Source organism: Geospiza fortis, unplaced genomic scaffold, assembly GCF_000277835.1.
Source record: "Geospiza fortis unplaced genomic scaffold, GeoFor_1.0 scaffold102, whole genome shotgun sequence".
NCBI lineage: Eukaryota > Metazoa > Chordata > Aves > Passeriformes > Thraupidae > Geospiza > Geospiza fortis.
Window position 1 is genome coordinate 1,576,663 of NW_005054373.1, and position 21,989 is coordinate 1,598,651.

The window sequence follows — 21,989 nt, forward strand, 5'->3', positions numbered from 1 at the left end:
CCCCAGCAGATGCCAAAATCTGGGAACACAATCCCACAGAGGCTCCCCACAAACGCACCAGGATTTATATTCCCACACAGACAGGCAGGAGGGAAGGAAAACAGAGAAAAGAATTTATTTGCTCCATGCAAAGCACATTCATGGCAACAAAAGACCAGAAATTAAAGGGGTTTGTGGGCTTTTTGTTTGGGTTTTTTGACTGCTTATAAGTATCAGCTTAAGAGAAGGGGGTTTGGGCTGTTTTGTAGAAAACTTCCTGCTTTCACTTTTTAAATCTTTCAAAAGCTTTTTATCCAGGCTATGATAAAAATCCAGGATACTCTCTTGTTCCCAGCACAGACACTGATCCTCTTCTGCACAAACACACAAGGACTGAGTTTTCTCATCACTAAATTTGATTTCCCGTTCTCCTACTTCTCCAAACTTCAATTATTCTTTTACTGGAATAACGGAGGCCTGAGGAAAACCTCCAGAATCAAACATTAGGGTTTGAGTCTGTAGGTTGAGAACTGAGATTTAAATATGATCAGCATTTTTAGGGTGCCAAGAACTTGGTGTTGGAACCCAGGAACACTGAGGTTGGAAAAGAGCTCCAAGGCCATCAAACCCCACCTGTGACAGATCCCACCTTGTCACCAGCCCAGAGTGCCACATCCAGTGATTCCCTGGACACCTCCAGGGATGGGAACTGTCCCAGGAGCTCAGATCATTGTGTTTATTTACTAAAACTCCTTTAACAAACCACAGAATGACAATATTATCTTCTAACAGATATTCTAATAGATCTTTTAATATTATCTTCTCATTATCTGATCTGGCCCTGCTGAGCTGTCCCTGAGGTGATTTCAGAGGAAGATTTCCCTGGAAGAGCATCCCAAAGCCTCACTTGCAACTTCCAACCCTGCACCCAGCGGGCTCTGAACACTCAGTATCTGGAGAGGATGGCACTGAAACCATTCAACCTGAACTCTGCTCTATTCCCCAGCCAGCAAAAACACACCTTGGTGTGTCCATGACACATTAACTGCTGCACAAACCTCCCCAGAGATCTCTGATCTGCATCAGCTGATGCGCCAGAGTCCAGAGCAGGAGGACAGGAGGTGCTCTCTGCTGTGGGAGGGCTGCAGGTACAGGAACTGCTCTGGGGAGGCAAAAACCACCAAACACACCCTTACATGGAACTGCAGCAAACAATTAAAAGCTTCATAAACTTAATTGACAAGCCATGAACTTGTCTGTGGAGATACCAGAGGGGAAAATGCTCCCACTCAACAGCATGGAGAAGTATTTCAAATATTGAGGGAAAACACCCAAAGAAACAAATGTTTCTTCTTGAAAATCATCTTATTTTGATACTTTTAGAAAAGTCAAAAGTAGGAATAGATTAGCAATTCTCTCTGCAGTTCACTGTATTGAGCTGTCACATGAAAATGACCTGTTGTTACTATATCAGTGACATCTCAGACCTCTCCAGAAGGATAATTTATAAAGATATTAACCTGTTTTCACATCCTGCAGTGGTTATGGATGGAGAAAACACCATGTGAAGAGACCTAATTTGTACAATGAAGTGATCTCAAATACTTTCTGCAAGTAAATAATACTTAAATTGAATGTTAAATACTTAAACGTTAAATACTTAATGTTAAATACTTAAACTGAATGTTTAGATTCAAAACAAAAAAATTAAATTTAAAATTATTAAAGTTCTACAGAAAAAGGAAGATATAATTCGAGTTGGACTCATTTGGATCCTGCTCAGTCTCAAAACAACATCCACCATCCAGCTTTCTGCTGCTAGCCCTTAAAACTAAAAGAGGATGAGCAGACAACAGTTTTTCCATGGAAAAGGAAAGTGCAGCTGGGAAAAAACTTGTAAGCAAACAGAACAGTTTCACTAGTTAGCAAGAAAATCTTCTGGCTGGCTGCTCCTCAACAGGAAAACCCTGGAAATTAAAGTTTCATGGACATAATGAAAAATTTCTGTCAGCAGAGGAAAAGCTCTCAGATCTGGCATTTTCCTGTGTAAAATAAATTTTTTTTCCCTGAAAAATAAGGGTTCTTCCAATCTACAGAATATTTAAGATCCAAACCAACACATCCCTCCACCGTGAGTTCAGGTGACAAATCAATGCTGCTTTAATTGAAGAGCAAGGCTATGAAGTGCAATATTCCACAGGAAATAATTACAGAGCTTTTTTGAAACCCAAGGCCACGAGCTGAGTTTTGGCAGCCCAGAGCAGCAATAACAGGCTGGGATTGTATCACTCACCCCAACCAAACCAGGAGTTCTCATGTCCCTGCTATTTCCTCACTTTGGCTGATTTAAGCTGCCAACTAAGTGACCTTCTTATGTTTCTCCAAAACAGATATTTAAAATTTTAAAAAGCCTATATAGCTCAGCTTTTAACTGAATTCATGCATTTTTGGAGTAATCCTGAATGATCCTGTCAGCACTTCAGCCAACCACAAAAGTCAATCAACCTAAAGATGGCTTGTGCAACTTCCCTGGATTCAAAAGCTTCCCAAAACCCCCAAGTGCCTGGGCTGGAGGCTGGAGAAAACTCCCATCTGGACAGGAAAATGTAAAACCCTGAAGAACCACTCAGCTGCTCTGGAAAGAATTGAGACATGGTTTCAAGCACTGTTTTGAAGGGTTTTCTGCCCAAATCCTTGAGGCCAGGAGCACTTTGCATCCCTGCTCCCTCCTGCCACGGCCACTGAGGACACAACTGCCTGATGAATTGGTTATGGATTTTTTTTTTTTTCTTTTCTGAGGCCAGAAGAAGCTGCTGCAGAATAAAGTACCCAGCAAGGGCTGCTGGATTGGCCAGATTTGTGAAACAGCTCCTAAATCTGAGCACCAGCACAAGGCACTGGGCAGGTGCTGAGCCTGGGAACATCCCCCAGGATCTGCTGTGAAATGTGGAACAGTGCTCTGCATGCAAAAAGTTGTATATAAAGCCAGAAAAGGCTGCAGGAGTTTGAGATCAGGGACAACCCAGAAATATATTCCTTTTAATTCCAACAGCTTTAACCAAGGATAGATGCAGCTCTTTGGGATATCAGGCAGAAAGCAGGGAAAAAGGAATCCTGAAGGATGGGATTTGATACCATGGCATTTTCAAGCATGATTTTAGGTAAATATGTTCAACACTGAAGGTTTAAAGATATTCTACAACAAATTCAGAGAGATCAGTCCCAGTGAGGTCCAACATGTGCTCAGGTTTTGTGCCTTTGGGCTGCATTTTTAAAGGGCTCTAGGAATTCCATTTGCACACTCCATTTACTGCCTGATTCCACCTGCAACTGCAGCTAATCAACTATTTGCACACAAGTGAGAAGTGTAAGTTTTGGATGTAGCTCTGGATTTCACTTGCTCAGTGACTCATTTTCCTTCTCCCAGTTAGCTCAGAAACATGGAAAAGAATTCCTGCAAAAGTGAGCAAAGCCCAGAGCCTGGGGTGAAGGGCAGCTCCAGTAACCATTAACATCAGCCTTGTACAGAAAATTTAAATAAGCAGGCTGCCTGTGTTGAATTTATCTAACAAAAACATCTCTGAAATCAAGAGAAATGTTCAACTTTGGATATAAATAATTTTACTTGCTGGGTAAGCAAGCTGCAGTTGTATATTTAGTCTGGTTTTATCTGATGGAGTGCTTATTTTATTTACTATTCTTAGAGCACTTTTAAACAAAATGTTGGCTTTGTTTCTCATTCTTAAGAGGAGCTTTGCTCATCATAGAGAAATCTCCTGCTTTTCCCCAGAAAAGATTTTCTCTGGCACATAAAATTCCCTGAGCCCCCTCAAACCCAAGGAGAGCCTCATGATTAATTCTGATCTGAAAGTTGTATTCACCTACAAAATTACACATGCAAAGTCACTTCTCCATGGAAAAACTGACAGAAAACTTTCATTTTTTTGGTAAAGGGCAGCAAAGCCCAGAAATCCAGACTTCCCTAAATCCCAAATATCCCAGCCCAGCTGAGCTGAAGGCTTTGAAGTTTGAGGTCTGCATAGAGCAGCTGCTTACCCTGAGCTCAGAGAGAGGATTCCAACCTCAGAAAGGAAACCAGAACGGGCAAAAAGTGACACATTCAGCTGGTCACCACAGCTGGGGACATGAGCTGGGGCTTGCTTTGAAGTGTGGAGCAGTGTCCTAAATACCAGTGGACAAATGGAGTCTCACAGCAACACCCAGGGAAATACAAAGCACTTGAACTAACCACAAACCACCCTGGCTGGAGGTGAGCAAAATGGACACTGAGCTAAAGCTGTTATTGTCCATTAGTTTCCTTCCATCACCCAAGACTTTACTCACTTCATGACTAAATAAAGATTTTTAGACCACTCAGCTAATCATAATCTTTGTTGCTCTATTAAAACACCCCACATGAACCCAACCCCAAGTGCATCTGATGGGGATTTGCCCGGCAGGATTTCAGCTTTGAGTGCCCAAGGCAGGAGCTGAGTGCTCCATATATAAATATACATTTCTCCCAGCACAGGGGTGTTTGTTTTGCAGCCTGAAGGTGCAGTTTGTAACCATATATCGGCATGGCTGGAGCCCTGAGGGAGGGGAGGAGGCTGCAGCTGCTCAGCCAACGTGCCCTGGCTCGAAGGGCATCTGGTGCTAAAACACCACAGCCCTGGGATCAGATGGCTCCAAGGATTCCTGCCCCTACCCAAAGGAGTTAAAGGGATTCCAAGTGCACAGAAATGCAGCATTTCAGCCTCCAAGGCAGATGAAGGAAGCAGCTTGCCTGCTTTGGAAGGGCTGCTCCAGGCCAGCAGGGTTTAATGCTCCTGTAAATAAGCACGTGCTGTTTGCTGCATTTTTTGAGACCAGGCTCAGCACTGGAAACTCATGACTAAGGCTGCAATAACAGGCAGGAGCAGCAAGGACAAAGTCATTTTATAGCAGCTTCAATTTTTATTTTCTAAAGAATTATAGCCTTGTTAACAACAACAAAAATTCTCTTAGCACGCTATGTAAAAACACCAGACTGAGGGACTCATGTGGAATAGAAAATCCTTGAGTACAGACAGTCTTGCCAAGAGCCACAAATGCATTCAAGTGCTCAGCTCAGTGAGGAACAAATATCCCTGCTCAGTCACTTCTGTGAGGTTCCCCTTTTGTGGCAATTTTTGTGTCTCTGTTCTCAGGCTTTAATATTCTTGTTCCCTTTTCTACTTTTGTACAACTCATTGTTCCTTCTTTCTGGACCCCAGACAAGATTTGACCAGTGATTCAAAGAGGCAGAAGGAAGTTCTAATTCAGCAGTTAAACTGATTTGGAGACTCCACACTACTACTGGATAACTGCAACATGTCTATGAAGCAAACACAGGAGGGAAAAGCCCAAAGCAGATTTTATTGCCAGGGCAATGAGAATGCTCAGAAACTGAGCTAAAAAGAATGCAAAAAACACCAGACCCCATCCACTAAAAATCTCCAAGCTCTGAATCTCCAGACTCACCAGCAGATCCTTTAGCAGGGCCTACAGAATGAAACAAACCCCACTTCTAGCAAAAATTCATGTCTAAAGCTCCAGGTCCCCACCTTCTTTTGCAATAGTTGGATATCCAGCAAATCCCTGAACTCCTTAAATAACAGAGACAGGGAGGAATACAAACTAGGAGCTCTCCAAGCCACTAAGATCTATTTCATACCTGCTGGTTTTGCTGACAAATTCACTTATTACACTTTTCCTCAGGCCTCTTCACAAGAGCTGATCGTAAACAACTCTGCTGGAATGATACACCTGGAATAATTCACCCCCAGGAGTGGAAAACACAATAGGGAGAAACTCCAAAGGCCCTGTGGTGTTTTGTGCCATTTCCTTTCAGCTGGGGATATTAATGATGTAATTTTAGCAGGGCTGCCCCTCTGAGTGATGGTTAAAAATAGCACCCACACCCTCCACTGATGAAATGCATCCACTCCAGGCAGGGAAGTCATGCAGCACAGCAAACCCTCTCCTTCTTTTTTTCCAGGGAGAAATAAAAGAACAAGCCAGAAAGCAAATGAAACATTAACCTTTTAGCTTAGCATTTCTGTGCACCCAAGAAAGAAAATTTACTTTAATCAAAAGCATTGTCTTGCATAATTACAGCCTGTGACTCCCCAGCTTAAAAGAACAAAAGAAAATTAAATTAGAAATGAAAATTCAAAGCACCTAAACAATGCCAAAGTTGACTGTCTGTCTTCTCTACTTGTGTGGCAGATCTGATCCACAATTCCATGGAAGGCTCCAGGGAGTATAAGGAACCACGTTCATAGGGTTTGGGGCAGTAGCACCCCTCAAACTTTGAGTTCCCACTGTCTGCAACCCACAAATGAGATTTCATTCTCATTTTAGTCCCTAAAAGCAATCCAAGAACAGCTCCAGCTGCTTCCCTTCCCCAGCAATCTCTGCATGCAGGTCCCAGGATCAGGCTCTGCTCTGGCACTTTCCAACAGACGCCGTTCATCAAAACTCCATTAAGCTGTCATTAAACACATGAACACAACTTCCTTTAAACAACCCCAAAACAACTGAATAATGGACAGAATTCCACTGCTTGGACTCTTCTCACATTTGTTCTTTCATATCATGGAATGGTTTGGGTGGGAAAGGACCTTACAGCCCATCCAGTGCCACCCCTGCCATGGCAGGGACACCTCCCACTGTCCCAGGGTGTCCCAAGTCCCGTCCAGCCTGGCCTTGGGCACTGCCAGGGATCCAAGGGCAGCCACAGCTGCTCTGGGCACCCTGTGCCAGGCCCTCCCCACCCTCAGAGCCAAGAATTCCTCCATAATATCCATCCCAAACCAACTCTCCTTCAGTTTGAAGCCATTCCCCTTGTCCTGTCACACTCAAGCTCCTGATGAAAAGTCCCTCCACAGCTTCTTGGCAGGCTGAACAGCCCCAATTTCATTTATTTCCAATTCCCAACATCACCCATTTCTCCAGTCCCACAAGTATGTGGTATCTTTTCCCTAGTGCAGTCTGATTCTTTCCAAAATCACAGCCTCCCATGTCTGCAGAGAAAAGCCCCCAGTGAGAATTCTAATGCTGACATCAAAGGCAAGCAAGAAACCTGAGATTTATTTTAAATTCCCAGAAATTTGCAGGTCTGGACCCAAAACTACATGAGAGATGACACTATTTTTAACTTGTATATTCAGATACCTCTAAAAACTCCAGCTGCCTATTGAGAAAATTATTGTACTTTAAGCCTATTACCCTCAGATATGGAGGCAAGAATTCATCTAAATGGAAAGGTAGATGGAAATGGTAGATGGAAAAATGTGCTTTGGAAAATGGGGGGATTTAGGAATAAACTGTTAAGGGAAGGAACATTTACCAGCTAACAACTAACCAGCTGTAAAAGCTTCCTGAGCATGACATGCACCAGAAAATTGCCATTTAGTCATTAGTACAGTGGTGTCAGGATGTAAAATGGGCAGGGGTGTGCTGGATTTCTAGGAATACATGTGAATCACTCCTGTTTTCTTCCCTGAAGTGCCAATTTTTATCCAATTTTGTTTAAGGGCTATGTGGGCCTAGATAGGATAAGCAAGCCATTTATCTTGAATTCTTTCCTAAATTCTTGCATGGCCCTGTTTAAGATGGCAGCAAAATGGGCTATTTCAGAAATGCCCAGATGTTCAGGGTGCTGCATTCTGAAGGCACCAGGAACAGCTGAGCATTTCTGAGCATTTCTCACATCCCTCTCTCCATCTGCAGGCAGCAGGCACAGCGATGTCCAGCCCCACTGAGCCACTTCCAGCAGGCATTTGCCAGGAGGCAAAAAGCAGCAGTTAAAATGTACCTTCTTGGGTTGTTTTGTTGTTTTTTTTTCCTCAGTCCTGAATTACATATTTGTTATCCCTCAGTAATTTCTTAAATTTTAAATTTCATCTCCTGCTTTTAATTAAGGATTTTCTGTAATAACGCAGGTTTAAGCATTAGTTCCACCACAGGAAAAGCTCTCCCAACACCTTTTTTCTGCCTCAGAAGATGGGCTGTATGAAACCATTACCATTAAGATCTGAGAAAAACTGTTTTTCACCATTTAATGTGATTTTAATTAAAAGCTGGAGTTGCTTTGTTGTTTCCATTATGGGAAGAAGGTCATGCTGCTGCTTCCAGAGCTGTTGAGGTAATGACCAATAATTTCACCTTCATTAACAACTCCTGTGCCACTGAAGGCACTTCCAGGACTCCAAAGACATGGAGATGGGAGAATCCTTCTAGGAATGCACATCCTGTGTGTGGCCTCCTGAGAGAGCCATGGAAAAAGGCAAATAAGATTAATTAAGAGTTTATAATCTCACAGTAGATATTGATGAGTACACCGTCCTTACCCAAGACCAGGAATGTGCCTGAGGATTGCATTACAGAGAGGTAAAATCCTTGGCACAGCTGGATTTACCAGCATCCTATTCTTAGAATTTAAATTTTTCCTGAATAGCTTGATTAAATTAATTATAAACAAAAGCATCATCCTGCTCCCACTGAAGCCAAACTGAATGGACTCCTCCAAATTAAGTGTTCTTTGTCAAATCCTATTGTAGCAGAAAAAACTGCTCATTTCCTACTGTTTAATAAGGAAATTGTATTGCCCAGCACACAAATCTTTATTTTTAACACAAGGATAAATAAAATCAAGATGAATGATGGGGCTCTGAGTGACCTGGGCTAGTGGAAGGTAGCAGGGGTAGAATGAGAGGAGCTTTAAGGTCTCCTCCAACACAAATTCTGGGATTTTATGGATTATCAAGGAGCAAAACAAAGCCTGATTTCCCACAGATCCAGGCTGTACCTCAGCTGTTCTCACTTCTCCTGGAGGAAGCATGAATGAGTCTCTTCTATGCAGATACCCCTGTAAATAAAATCTCTAAATAGCTTTGTTAAATTTGAATGAATTTACTCAACAGGCTCAGCAGTTAATTAGGTAGGGACCGAGCAGAGTGATTCCACCTCCTCACTGAGGAAAAACAGGCAGGAAGTCCAAACAAGACCAGAGTTAGAGAATCACTCAGCAGCTTCAGGATAAGGCCCTCAGGTTAAATGCTTGATATCCATCATTTTAGGGAAATATGGGATCAAGGCAGACGGTGTAGACACAACTAAAACTGCTCAGAGGAAATTAAAGAATGCTCTGGGAGATGAACTCCTAAAGAGCCACAGGAAAACCCACCGAGCTCCTAAAGAGCCACAGGAAAACCCACCGAGCTCCTAAAGAGCCACAGGAAAACCCACAGAGCATCCTTCACTGCAGCTCTGGGTGTGCTGGGGATCCTCCCTGTGGAGCACAAGGGGCAGGAATGAGGGCCATGGATCCCAAACTCAGCCAGGAGCAGTTCCAGGTGTGCAGAAGGCTGTGACAGAGCCAGGAGCCACCTTCCCATCCACCAGAGCAGTGTCTGTGCTGCCTCCTCTTCCTCCCCATCCACCAGAGCAGTGTCTGTGCTGCCTCCCCTCCCATCCTACCACAGCAATCCCAGATCTCTCCTGACAAGGCTCATTACAGGCAAAAGGAGGCACTGAGGGTGACAAAGAAATACTGATTCCAACCTGGAGAGAAGATAAAAGTTAACTTATTAACAGCTGACAACATCAATTTGGCAGAGCCCAAGTGCAGCCCCAGCATGAGGAGCTCCACTCCCAGCTCTACAACAACCACTCACCCTGGCTTTGGGGACATAAAATGGCCTTCTGCAAGCAGGGGACAACTGAACTATCAATAAAAACATGAGGTGAAATACATTTCTGATGTTTTCTTAAACCCTAAACTTGAGTATTGTCTTTATTGCAAAATCAAACCCCCAACCTGAACTGAACTCTCAACTCCACATTGAGCAACGTGATTTATGCATCACCAAAAAATTCCTTAACATACAATAATCCTGTGCCACAGGGGAAAATATGCAAGAGCCAAACATGTTTTTTTGGAGCATGCTAATCCTTGGGTTTGACTCCTAGAATTCACTCTAAACACTTGATATTCCTCAAACAACTCGTGTGGCAGAGACAGAAGGTCAGGAATGCACTGCCTGGTGTGTGATCTCAACCTACATTGCTCAAGTTTAGAAGCAGAGCTCTCCCTTCAGAGGGAAAATGAACAAGGGCATACACAAACAGCTGAAAAATTATATACAGTTGGGAGAGGGAGATCTTTCCTGAAGGATTATCATAGCCTAAATATTTCTTTAAGCTCTACCATACCAGTAGTTGACCCAATATTGTTGGAGATGATGCAGTTACTTAAAAATAGAATAATCCAGCTCCACAACTGATGCAGAACAAGGCAGTCTAAAGTCTGGACCTGAACAAAATAGATTTCAGAGGTTTTTTTTCCCTCCCCCTGTACTTTCTGCCTGCCTTCAGCTGCCTGGTGTCAAACATTTCAAGAGGAAAAGGCTGTTGGTCACCATTAAACTGGGAGAGCTCCTGCAGCCTGGTTTCTTATGGAAAAAGAATGAGTCAAGGAAGTAGGAGAGAAAAAAAAGGTGCAAGACCGTACAAACACATTTTGCCAAGGAAAACAGAGCAGCAAAAATAGTGGTGAGAAGTTCTGGGAGGCTGACATCACCCATTGCTGCTGCCTATTGTCATGAAATAATTCAGATCCCAGCCCTGGCTGCACGTGACAGCCACCACAGGCCACCTCCAAGTGATCCCACCTGGGCTCAGCAGCATTCTGCAAGCAGGGATAGATTTACACCCCAATACTGACTGAAAACTAAATCAATATATCCCTGAGATGCATTTAGAGCTTGTTTTCCTACATGCCCATGGACTCTTATCCAGCCAGCCATGTGCTGTTCCATGTGTTTGTCCAAGTCTGGGACACATCAAGGCTTTCAGGACCTTGTGTGTGGACGCAGAGCATCCCTTCAATTAAGCAATTGGTTTTCCTGTGCTCAGCAGAGCTAAATGGAGAAGAGATTGTAGAATAAAACCTCCTGCCCCCATTTTCCATCTCAAAGCTTTACTCCTAACTCTCCAGAAGCAGTTTGTGCCTATCCTTAGATCCTGTGTTGCAAGAATTATGATTCAGCTTCACTCTAGAAGGATCAGATTTCAACAGTTGCCTCATTTGAAATCAGGCTGGCATGGAGACAATTTGGAGGGTTTTGTGTGGCAACAGAGAAAAGGCAAGAAAAATATACAGGAAACACAAGAATAGGAGAGTTCCTGTCACTTTGCAGAAAATGAGATTTGTTCACTTGAGGAAATCACTGTCCAGGCTGCTCTGGGGAGGGACATGGCAAGGGCCACCTGCAAAATGAGCAGGGATGAGCAACTTCTAAACCTGCAGTGCAGGAAACTTCACCCAGAGGCTGTGAGAAATCAGGATTTTATTGATTTACTGAGACTTTTACTGATTTTACTGAGAGCAGCAGCAGCATGAAGCCTGCACAGTCTCTTCCTGGGATGTTTGTAACTTATGTTGTCTTTATAATAAAGCTGCTTTTGTTCTGCACTTCAACATCTGGTCTAATGCATTTAATTCCTCTGTGCTTTTGGAAAATATGCTGTGGTCACTGAGCATGTTTAATACATTGCTAAAATATGTCACATGCAGAGAGCAGGACTTGCCTCCACTGCTCTCCACCTAATGGCCAAATCCTTGGAACCTGACAGCAAAAGAGTAATTAACAACATCTCTGGAGCATGGAAAATTCCTACTGCTTTTTTGAACAAATAAAAATAAGCTGATTTTTTTCAGCCAGCTGTGATAACCAATAACTACTCTCTTTTGGGAATTACCCCAACCCTACATCCACAGGCTTGTTAAAAATTAGCTCTGTGCACGGGGCTTCCCATGGGTCACACAGCTCCTCCTGAACTTTGGAATAAAAATGGAATTTCTTGAATTTCCCTTTGCTACCAGCAGAGGATTGCCAACAAAACAAAACAGTGAAAAGCAATTTTAACTCGTGACTTTTTTTAACCACTTTGCTACTGGGAAAGGCTTAGGAGATAAAAAATGCCCAAACTTTATTTTAATTTATTTTGTTTAAATGGTTAAAACCATTATTAAAATCTGACTGCATTCTAGGAACAGTGGGAAGAGGACAGAAAGCAGCACATCCCTCTTGGAATTTTAATTGTATGTAACCCAAGAATCTCTGTGTTTATCTCTGACCAGTGAGATCTGTCAGTGCCTCAATACCTGTGAACAAGCCTGACTGCAGCTTCCAGCACAACAGCAGATCCTGAGAACAAGGAAAGCCCCCACTTCCCAAAGTTACCTCCAGTTAAAACAACTCCTCATCTGTGGAAACAGCTTTGAACAGCCCTAAATCACTGGTCAAAACAGGAATAAAAAGCACAATTCACAGCATGTTACAGTTGCTGGATTTCACAAGAGCTCCACGTCCTTCTGTCAGAACCCATCTGTATTTTTTTCTCTACTTGCATAAGGCAATTTTTTAAACTTTATTTTATAAAAGAAAAGCCCAGATAGAGCACATATCCCCAAAATACTGATGTCAGCAGGCACAGAACTTCCCAGTGCCACAACTTTCACTTGGAAGCAATGTCCACCTGCTTTATCCCATTTTACCATGGATATGTACACAGGGACAAAGGGGTTTAGACTGGAGAAACAGCAGGAAAAAAACTGAGCAATTTTGATAAAAAACCAAGAGTTTGCAGCTCACCACTCTCAACAACTTGAGTATTGCAGCACAGATCCAGCACCTGGGCTAGTGGAAGGTGTCCCTGCCCAAAGAATCAGACAATCTTTAAGGTCCTTTCCAATCTAAATCATTCCACAATTTATGATTTAAGGCCTGACAGCGCTCCCACAGCGAGCTGGGCCTCTGAGGTAAAAGCAAAGGTTGGTGCACTTCTCATGCTGACACTCCTGTTATAAATTCATGTCCTGAGGCAGCACAATTCTGGTGAAATTACTCCCAGGTATCTGACAAGTCTCTGCACGAGCTGTACAAACATTCCAGCTCCCACTTCCCGCAGCACACACACTGCCACTGAGAGATCCAGCAGAGCGCTCCTCTCTCTCCCTGCCTCCCTCCCATGTAGGAACTCCAACATTTGATGCCAGAAGTGGTGGATTAAGGAAAACACAGCCACTGAGAGCTTCCAGGTCCAAGCTACTACAACCCCAGTCACTGTTCAGCTGTGGAGAGTAAATTAAATTACTGACATGTCTCCAAATCAGGATTAAAACATTCCCTGGGTTAATACAAACTGTCTCTAATCCAGCTAAGCACAACAAATACTGCACCTTTCTAATTTTTCTTTTCTTTCTCATGTTTCAGCTCCAGCCTTTTTAACTGAGACACTTCCAGCTCCAGGGCTTTGCCAGGAGAGGAATGATGACCTTGGGCAGCTCATTACTTCTGGGGAGAAATCCTGTCCTGTCAAGCTGCCTGAAACCAGGCTCACTAAAAAATAACAACATGAAAATCAAGCATTCCGTGCTTTCACGACAATTTTATGTGCTCCAGGTTAAAAAGTTGGCAGGTCTTGCCAAATTAAGAGCTGTGTTTGCTATGAAAATGAGGAATCCAAGTCAGGAACGGTGGCAAATAATCCTAAATTGCACTTCAAGCTGAAGAAACAGAACCCCAAGACATCAAGGAGAATTCAACACTGCTGGTGAAGCAGAAAGCAGAATATCAGTATTTGTTGCACACCCCCTTTCCCCAACCCTCACTGAGGCAGTCTGTAAATTAAACTGAACATGAGGCAGGTATTCTATAAGAGAAAAACAGATCAGAGCAAAACCTAATTAATTTTCACAGCGTACCATGACTAATCTTAGCATATATGGTACTGGAATAGCAATCACTGAGTACAAATGAAAACAGTGTTGAACCCTGTCCTATTTTTAATCAGATGAAAGCCACAAACCCAGCCATGCTTCTGCTTAGTGCTGCGTTTTCTTCTACCCTGATGGTTTTTACAGCTGGAGAAATGGCTCCTTCCAGCATTACTGGGCTGTAAAAAATGACTGCTCCTTCCACTTCTGGGGTTACAGTGGAGTGTGTCACTGAGAAGGAGGGCTGGTGGAGGCAACTCAACATTTCCTGGGACATTTAACCCTTCCTGAGCTGTATCAGAGTGAAGATGTACTTTGAAATTCTTGAATTTCTCTGGTATCAAATACTATTTGCAAAGTTCAGTAGGAAGAAGAGGACAAATTCCAAATTAAAAAATTTAGATGGTGCCTGACAGTATTTTTAATGATATTTGAAGGCAACGTATGAGGGCAGATATTTCCCCTGATTAATTCTGCCCTACAGGGCTCACAAAAGCTGTTCTGCACAAAGAGCAGCTCCCAGTTCAAAGACTTTCCTCATTACCAGTGATCTTTAAAATGAATTAAATAAAAATAGTTAGTCACATTTTAGCCTGGACATTTTCATATTTGCAAAGAGAGCATGGAGTGTGGAAATGGAATAATTAACCCTGATGTGCTAAGGCCAGTTTTTAGCCAGGTCAGCATGCAATATAGCATTAGAAAAACCAGATTTATTTTGTAACAGAGATAGGAGAGAGATCTTGCATCTATCTTCCACTTCTCTTCACTCAGTTCCCACTTGGGAAAGCAAGAGAAAGGTGGAAGCGGCAGTCAAACTGTTTAAATGCCTTTTCCTTTTGAGAAACACTCAACACCATATGCTTTATCCAAGAAATAACCTGCTGAGAGGTGGAATGTCCAAGATATCCGCTCTTGGAGAATATTTCTTGAAAGCAAAGCTGGCATTTCAAATGAAGGTATCTCAAAAAACCTCCTTGTTTATTTCCTAATGGAAAAATCAGGATAGTCCTCTCTCACTGGCCATCCCTCCCTGACACTGACACTTCCATTGCCCAAGCCAGAAGTAAAGCAGCAAAATTCCAGCCTCCAACCCCAATGAAAATGAAGCTGAGCGCCACCGAGGATCTGAGGCAGCAGCACAAGGAGAAGGACAAACCTTTGGAGTGTTTCCCTGAAGGCCTCTTGGGTAGTGACTCCTCCATGGAATGTGTGGATGTGTGGAGCACATTTTCCAAACTGTTACTGACACTGTTGATGGGGGTCTCTGACCTTGGAGTGACCTGGAAGGAAAAGTACAAAAATCCATTAAAATAAATGGAGGGAACACACAAACATCACACTTTCTCTGGAGTGAGGGATCCCCTGGGAAGGCACTCAGGAGAAGTTGGTTTCTCTCAGAACTGAGGGTGTTACTCCTGGTATTCCCCAAGTAACAGTTCAGGGAAGTGCTTTCAGTCAGCAGCTATTCACAAACTGAGATTATCTTGGCTAATCTAAAAAGCTACTTAGAGCATAATTCTTTTTTAAACAATAGTCACCCAGCAGTCAATTGCAGAGAGATTGCAAGACCTTTAACCTCTGCACACCACAGATTTTAACTTTTCCACAAGAAAACTGGGGGAAAGGGCTCTTGGAAAATGTCACCTTTATGTTCACACTGTGCTGGTTTTGGATGGGGTAGAGTTAATTTTCTTCACAGTAGCTGGTGTGAGGCTGGTTTGGATTTGTGCTGGAAGCTGTGGAGAACTCAGGGATCTTTTGGTCACTGCTGAGCAGGGCTGACACAGCTGAGGACTTTTTGGGTCCTTATCCCACCTCACCAGCACAGAGCCTGGGGGGACACAAGGGTTTGGGGTGAGACACAAGGATTTGGGACAGGGCATGGGCAGCCAGCTGAGCACAGCTGCTCCAAGGGATATTCCAGGCCTGTGGCATCATGCTCAGTATGGAAAGCTGGGGGAAGAAGAAAGCAGGGGACATTCAGTGACCCCAATATTCTTCCCCAGTCACCATGACCTGTGTGGTTCCCTGGGATGGCCAAATCCTGCCCATCCATGGGGAATTGATTCCTTTGCTTGGTTTGCTTCTGCTTTCCCTATTAAATTGTCTTTATCCTAAGCCAGGATGCTCCTCTGGCATTGGGATGGGAGAGAGTGGGAAGAGGGAAGTGGCTCCATGGGGCTCCATTACCTCTCCAGAGATGAGACTCAAGGCATTCCCAAGCATTTACACAACAAACTGCAATGAAAAATTCTTACCAAAACCCTGATTTTCTTGTCTTTGCCATTTAATAACCTGTCGTGATCATATTTCAATGGAAACTTCTACACTAACAATGCCCAAGCAGAAGGTTGAAGCATCAAAACAAAAAAGGGTTTTAAAACCTTGAAAAGATGCTTTAAAGAGGGAGCTCAGAGCAACAAAAACACTCCCAGTACCTACTCAGAGGAACTGTGTGACTTGAAATTCAATTGTTACATCTGGAATCAACCTGAGCTGTAATTAGAATTCCACATGGATTTTTAGCCTGGCACAAATCACAGGAGAAAATGTGCATCTTGCCATAACAAAATGAGTTCTCCTTCACTCAGGGTAACTCAAAACCAGCAGCTCCAGGTCCCTGGAAGGGAAAAGGTCCCCTCAGACCCTGCTAACTTGACACAGTGCCCCGAGCTGGGACAATTTTGCAGAAAACAATACTTTGCACACACTCCTGTTCCATGTTGCCGTCAGTCAGCACACACAATGCAAGTCAGAAATAGCACAGCCCCACTCCATACAATTACCTATTGTAAGCTCCATTTTAAGACTGACATTTATAGATTTATACACACTTTAAGGCAGCAGAACAAGTGAAAGGCTCTGTATACTTGACATCCATAAAAAAGCTTCTACGTGTAAAGAAATCAATCCAGGATGGCAGATGAGTGTCAGGAAAAATGAGGGTTACAGGGAGCTGCTTTCCTTTTCAGCACTACTTCTTGACAAAAAAAATTAAGTTTATTTTATATATATAAATGAAGAATTGTTATATTTATCTAATTAGACAGTTTCTTCAGCACAGCTTCCCACCACTAATAAAACTTAACACCAAGCTTTCCCTTAGACCAACCATTAAACTCCCAGCTTGGCAGGAGGATGGGGAAGAGTTGAAATTTCCTTTGCCAAAGTCAGTCTTTTAGCTGGGCTTATCTCACACAGCCTCTCTCCTGGAGCTCATTAAACTTCCCCTCCAGCCCAGGGCTGCTGGGAGGAAGTTCCAGAGGGCTGAGCACCATCCTCCTGGCAAAGGGACAGCCCAGAGGAGCAGGCTGGGAAAGGAGCTCCGGCAGGGCAGCGTTATCCTGGACAACCAGGTTGCAAATATTCGGAATAATCAGAAATATAAACACTCAGAATGATTGAAGCTGGGTAAGGGCAGCCACACAGCTCCAGAAAACCTCTGAACAAGCAGTTTGTTACAATTTATTGCCTCTTATCTTGTATTCCCTCCTCTCCACTCTCCTTACAACAAGCATCGCGTGCAGCTTATAATTTGCATTTTGTTTATACATAACCTCCATTTTTTTTCCATAAAGATTTAATTTTCCTAGACTTGCTAAGGATTAATTTAGCCCATATGTCTTGTCTGCCTGAGCTCATACTATCTGATCCCGTCGCACATCAAAGCAGTTCCAAATTGGCCTAGAAAAATCACAAAGCTCTGATTAGTTCCAAATGGAGCACTTTGTTAGGGAGCTGAATGGTGTTAGAACCACTGAATCCCACTGCTTAAAGCTTCCATTCCAAATTTTGAAATCATTTTTTCCACTGACTTAAACATCACGATACTGCAACGGTTTGGATTTGTTTAGGGGAAAGTGAAATAATGAAAAGTGGTTTGCAAATCAAAGTTCCAAAATAGTAACAGCATTTTTTTTCTCCTTTTTTTTTTTTTCCCCAACTTGAGGCCAAGCCAAACAGAGGAACAATAACCCATCAGCTCAGAGCTGCAGGAGATATTGTCCTGGGAGGGTTGGGAGAAACACTGGGAAAAGCTTTATAGGAAGGACCTGTCCAAATTCAGCTGCAGAAATTCAACATCAAGTAAATTCAGGAAGGAGAGTTCTCCATAGCTGAACACTCCTGAAATCCCTGGTTTAGGTCCAGCACACACAGCTACTCAGGACAAACTGGATTTGGAATAAAGAATGAAGGATTCCAGGGAGATAAGGGTTTGGAGAAGCAGGGAGCAAATTGCTTTGGACCTTTAAGGAGCTGTAACATCTCTGAGAAAGCCAAGATGCCATTTAGGAATAAACATCTGCAGCTCCAGAACTGTTCAAGGCTTGTTTTCTGAAGCACTAACAGGCCACAGTTAAGATGGATAAGTTGGCATCACAGGAACCAGGAATGTTCAGGCCATACATCATAACAAACCACAGGAGTGACATTTTATAAATGCAGGAAAAAAACCCCATGAATCATTCAAGGTCCAAGAAAAAACAGCATTAGACCTTTGAATAAAAGACTGGATTTTTCTACAGAAATTACTTGAGAACATCAGCAGAAACAGTCCATAAAGAGCAATCAAAACTAGCAGCAAGCCCAGAGTTAAATATTCTGCCTGATTTTACCCCAGCACAGCATTCCCAGGGAGAAGGAAAACCCTCTGATGCACCTCTCCATAGCTTCACTGCCTTGTTCAGGAATTCCTACCACACCACAGTGGCCTGAAGGCTCCTTCAACACCTCTAAAAGCTGCCAGTGAGTGCAGAAAAGATCCTTAAAACTGTTTTTACTCCACTCTAATGTTGCATCTTTGATTGGAGCATGCTGGTCTAGAGGAAGGTGCTTGTGCCCAGGGTTGGGGCATCGAATGAGATGAGCTTTAAGGTCTCTCCTAACCTTGATCATCCTGGGACCCTTTGATCTGCTCCCTCCACAGCAAAGCATCTGGCTCACAGATGGACTTCTGATTTTCCAGATGCCAACCCTGCTGTCTCCTGCATTTCAAGTTAAAGGCAGAATTGAAAATAACAAAGAAAATTGATCACTGCTTAGTGACCGAGGCTCAGAGTGAATTCTTCTCTGCCTCACTCCCCATTGCAATGATGACAGGATCAAAATTGGTACCAGCTACTGAAAAGTGGATCCTTCCCAACACAGATTATTCAGAAGGATCACTAAATGCTGTCCTGGAGTCCTCCACCCCCAGGAGTTACCAGGAAGAGAAATAATTGCTCTGACCCAGGGGTTGATGACAAACGTGCCAAGGGAACAGAAGTCCTTGCTAGAATTTTGCCATTATCACATTTTTCCCATTTTCACCTGTCATCATCCAAACCCAACCTTTTTTTCCCCCAGAGTGCAGTGATGGGCTGGCCTTGATGATCTCCAAGGTCTTTTCCAGCCTTGTTAATTCTGTGATTTCCTTCCCAGCACCAGAAAGGTCCTAACAGGTTCAGATCTTCTTGGGATAGCAAAAGCAGCTCTAGAAGCTCTCCTAAGCTCTCAATCCATTAAAATTACACAGGAAAATAAACCTAGGTGCTTCCCACAGGTGGTGCTGCTCTTTCAGGCACTATTTTCCATAGTGGGAGTCACTATGGAAAATGGGAAATCTGGGAAGCTGGGAACTGTGAGCTTTGCTAACACTGAATACAGCAAAGTCTTTCATAAAAATAACAGGACTGATAGGAGTCAAACTTAATGTGGTCAGAGTTTTACCAAAACAGCAATTATCTGTTCCTTTGAAAAATAAACACAGCACAGAAAATACATGGTTTAATAGCAAAGTATTTGCTGACTTAGTTTGAAGTGGAGCCAAAAATATTAAAAAAAAAAATCAACAGAGCCACTACCCAAAGCACCATGGACACATGGAACAATGAGACAGGATCTGAGGGAACAAAATATGGATTTCTGCACCTGGTTAGGTAAGAAATTTAGGTCATGTATTACACAGGAAAAGCAAACAATATATAGGAGCAATGAGTGAGATAAGTGAGGTCCTGGAGCTCCAAGCCACACAAACATTCTCCCATTGATCACACAAGAAAACTTTCCCATGTTCTCAACAATGGCCAGTGATAAATCGAGAGTCCCACAGAGAAATGCTTCTGTCCATACTGGCTTTTGAATTATCTTTTAAAAAAAGGAGTTTTTAGCCATAAACTGCCCCACCAGGAGCAGGTAACATGTATGAGTGAGTCCAGGAACTGGAACAGTGACTCCAAGGGGTAAAAACCACTCACCTCCTGTCCTGCCAGGTTCATATTACTGAGTATTAACAGCAGCTTATTTGAGGTTAACACCAAGGCCTTTAACATGGTGCAATCCTGTTGGCAGCAGCGCTCCAGGAGAAGTTTGATGGCAAGGACACAGCCCCTGCAAGCTCAGGCTGATCCCACCAAAGGGACAAACTCAGGGTTTGAGGTAATCTGAATAAAAATTGCATTGCTGACACTCAGCTGTCAGGCTGACACCACATGATTGCTCATCAGGCTAAATCCAAGTGGGAGATGAGGGCAACTAATGCAGGGATGTGGAATTCCAAATGCACTGAGACAAGCCCAGGAGGGGCAGGGCTGAGCCAACACCTTCCTCTGGGTAGTAAGGAGGCAGTCTTGTGAAACCACTGCCTCAGGCAGCACTCCTGCATTTACTCATATCCAAACTCCTGACTGCTCTCCCACCAGAAGAAGAAAATTCCAACCTTTTCCTTTAGAAGATTCAGGTTCTTCCATGAGGATGGTTAAGAAGTGCTCACAAACACCCTCCAATCTCCATATACCCAGTAAAGTGCTCAGCACTTGAATTTACACATATTTAGTTGCTTTGTTGGACTGGGATGTGGATGCAGCTGGAAGTGTTTGGTTTGTGTTAAAATTCAAGTGGCTCCAACAGTCCAAATAAGCTGTAAGAGCCAGGTGCCTCCATGTTTCAGCAGCTACAAAATCTACCTTTTCTCCTAGAGGAGGAACACAAAGGGTGAAGAGGCAATTCCCAGGGAAATGGGATAATGGATAATTGATCAGATGGTTTTGTCCTGGGAGACTCTCTGGGATGAAATGAGGCATGTGGTACTTAAACACCACAGGACAATCACACACCTGCTCCGGGGCTACTCATGAATTCAGGAGAACAGATGGACCAAAATAAGTCTGGGCTGGATTTTATAGACTCATTTCCACTAAAAGCCATTTGCTTAAAGAATGGTGAACACTGTTAATAATAGGAACATAAATCTACCATAGAGGTACTGGACTCATCAAATCTGAATTTTACAAACCAATCATTCAAACCACCTCAAAATCCAAACAAATCCCTGTTTCTAAGCAGACCTTGGAACAGACACTGCTGCTCTACACCCCAGCACTGATGCACAAACCTGATCTTTTTTCTTCACCTGATGCCACCAAAAGCTAACCAGCCCTGTCTCTCCTGCAACAACTCACAAAGAAATCTTCTGACAGGTCACAAATCAACTGAATTCTAGTTTTCCCTCCTTCCCCTCCTCAATATTCACTGAAGTAATGGCTTGAGTGCAATAAAAGTCCACAGAATCATGGAACCACAGAGTCCTTAAGGTTGGAAAGGACCTCTGAGACACCAAGTCCAACCATGATCACCACTAAGCCATATCCCCCAGTGCCACATTCACACGTTTTTTCAGCACTTCCTCGGATGGTGATTCCACCACTTCCCTGGGCAGCCCATTCCAATGCCTGAATACCCTTCCAATGAAGCAATTTTTCCTAATATCCAGCCTAAACCTCCCCAGGAGCAGCTTGAGGCTGTTCCCTCTCCTCCTGTTCCTGTTCCCCGGGAGAAATCCCCCCGGCTGTCCCCTCCTGGCAGGAGCTGTGCAGAGCCACAGGGCCCCTCTGAGCCTCCTTTTCTCCAGGCTGAGCCCCCTCCCAGCTCCCTCAGCCTCTCCTGGGGTTCCAGACCCTTCCCAGCTCCATTCCCTTCCCTGGACACCCTCCAACCTCTCAATATCTTTCTTTTTTCCACTTATGGTGATAAAAGAAGGCAGCATTGGAGAACAATTCCTAATACACATGGAAAGTGTTCACTTTCACTGTTTATCATCAGGACTTGGCAGGTCTGTAATTAAAATTAAGACCTTGCTCTTAAGTAACTGATCTGATTATTTCTGGATCACTTCAGCTATTCACAAAAGCCCTGAAACTCTTTATAGCCTGAACACCTGTTA

The 21,989-nt window shown here is 43.4% G+C and overlaps 1 protein-coding gene across 1 annotated transcript in view; it reads right to left on the reverse strand.

The window, feature by feature from the left end:
• ZCCHC14 (zinc finger CCHC-type containing 14) overlaps nt 1-21,989 on the reverse strand; it is a 48,737-nt gene that overhangs the window by 20,581 nt on the left and 6,167 nt on the right. Inside the window, 1 exon segment of the mRNA XM_031060149.1 lies at nt 14,946-15,069. Coding sequence (XP_030916009.1) covers nt 14,946-15,069 — 124 coding nt within the window.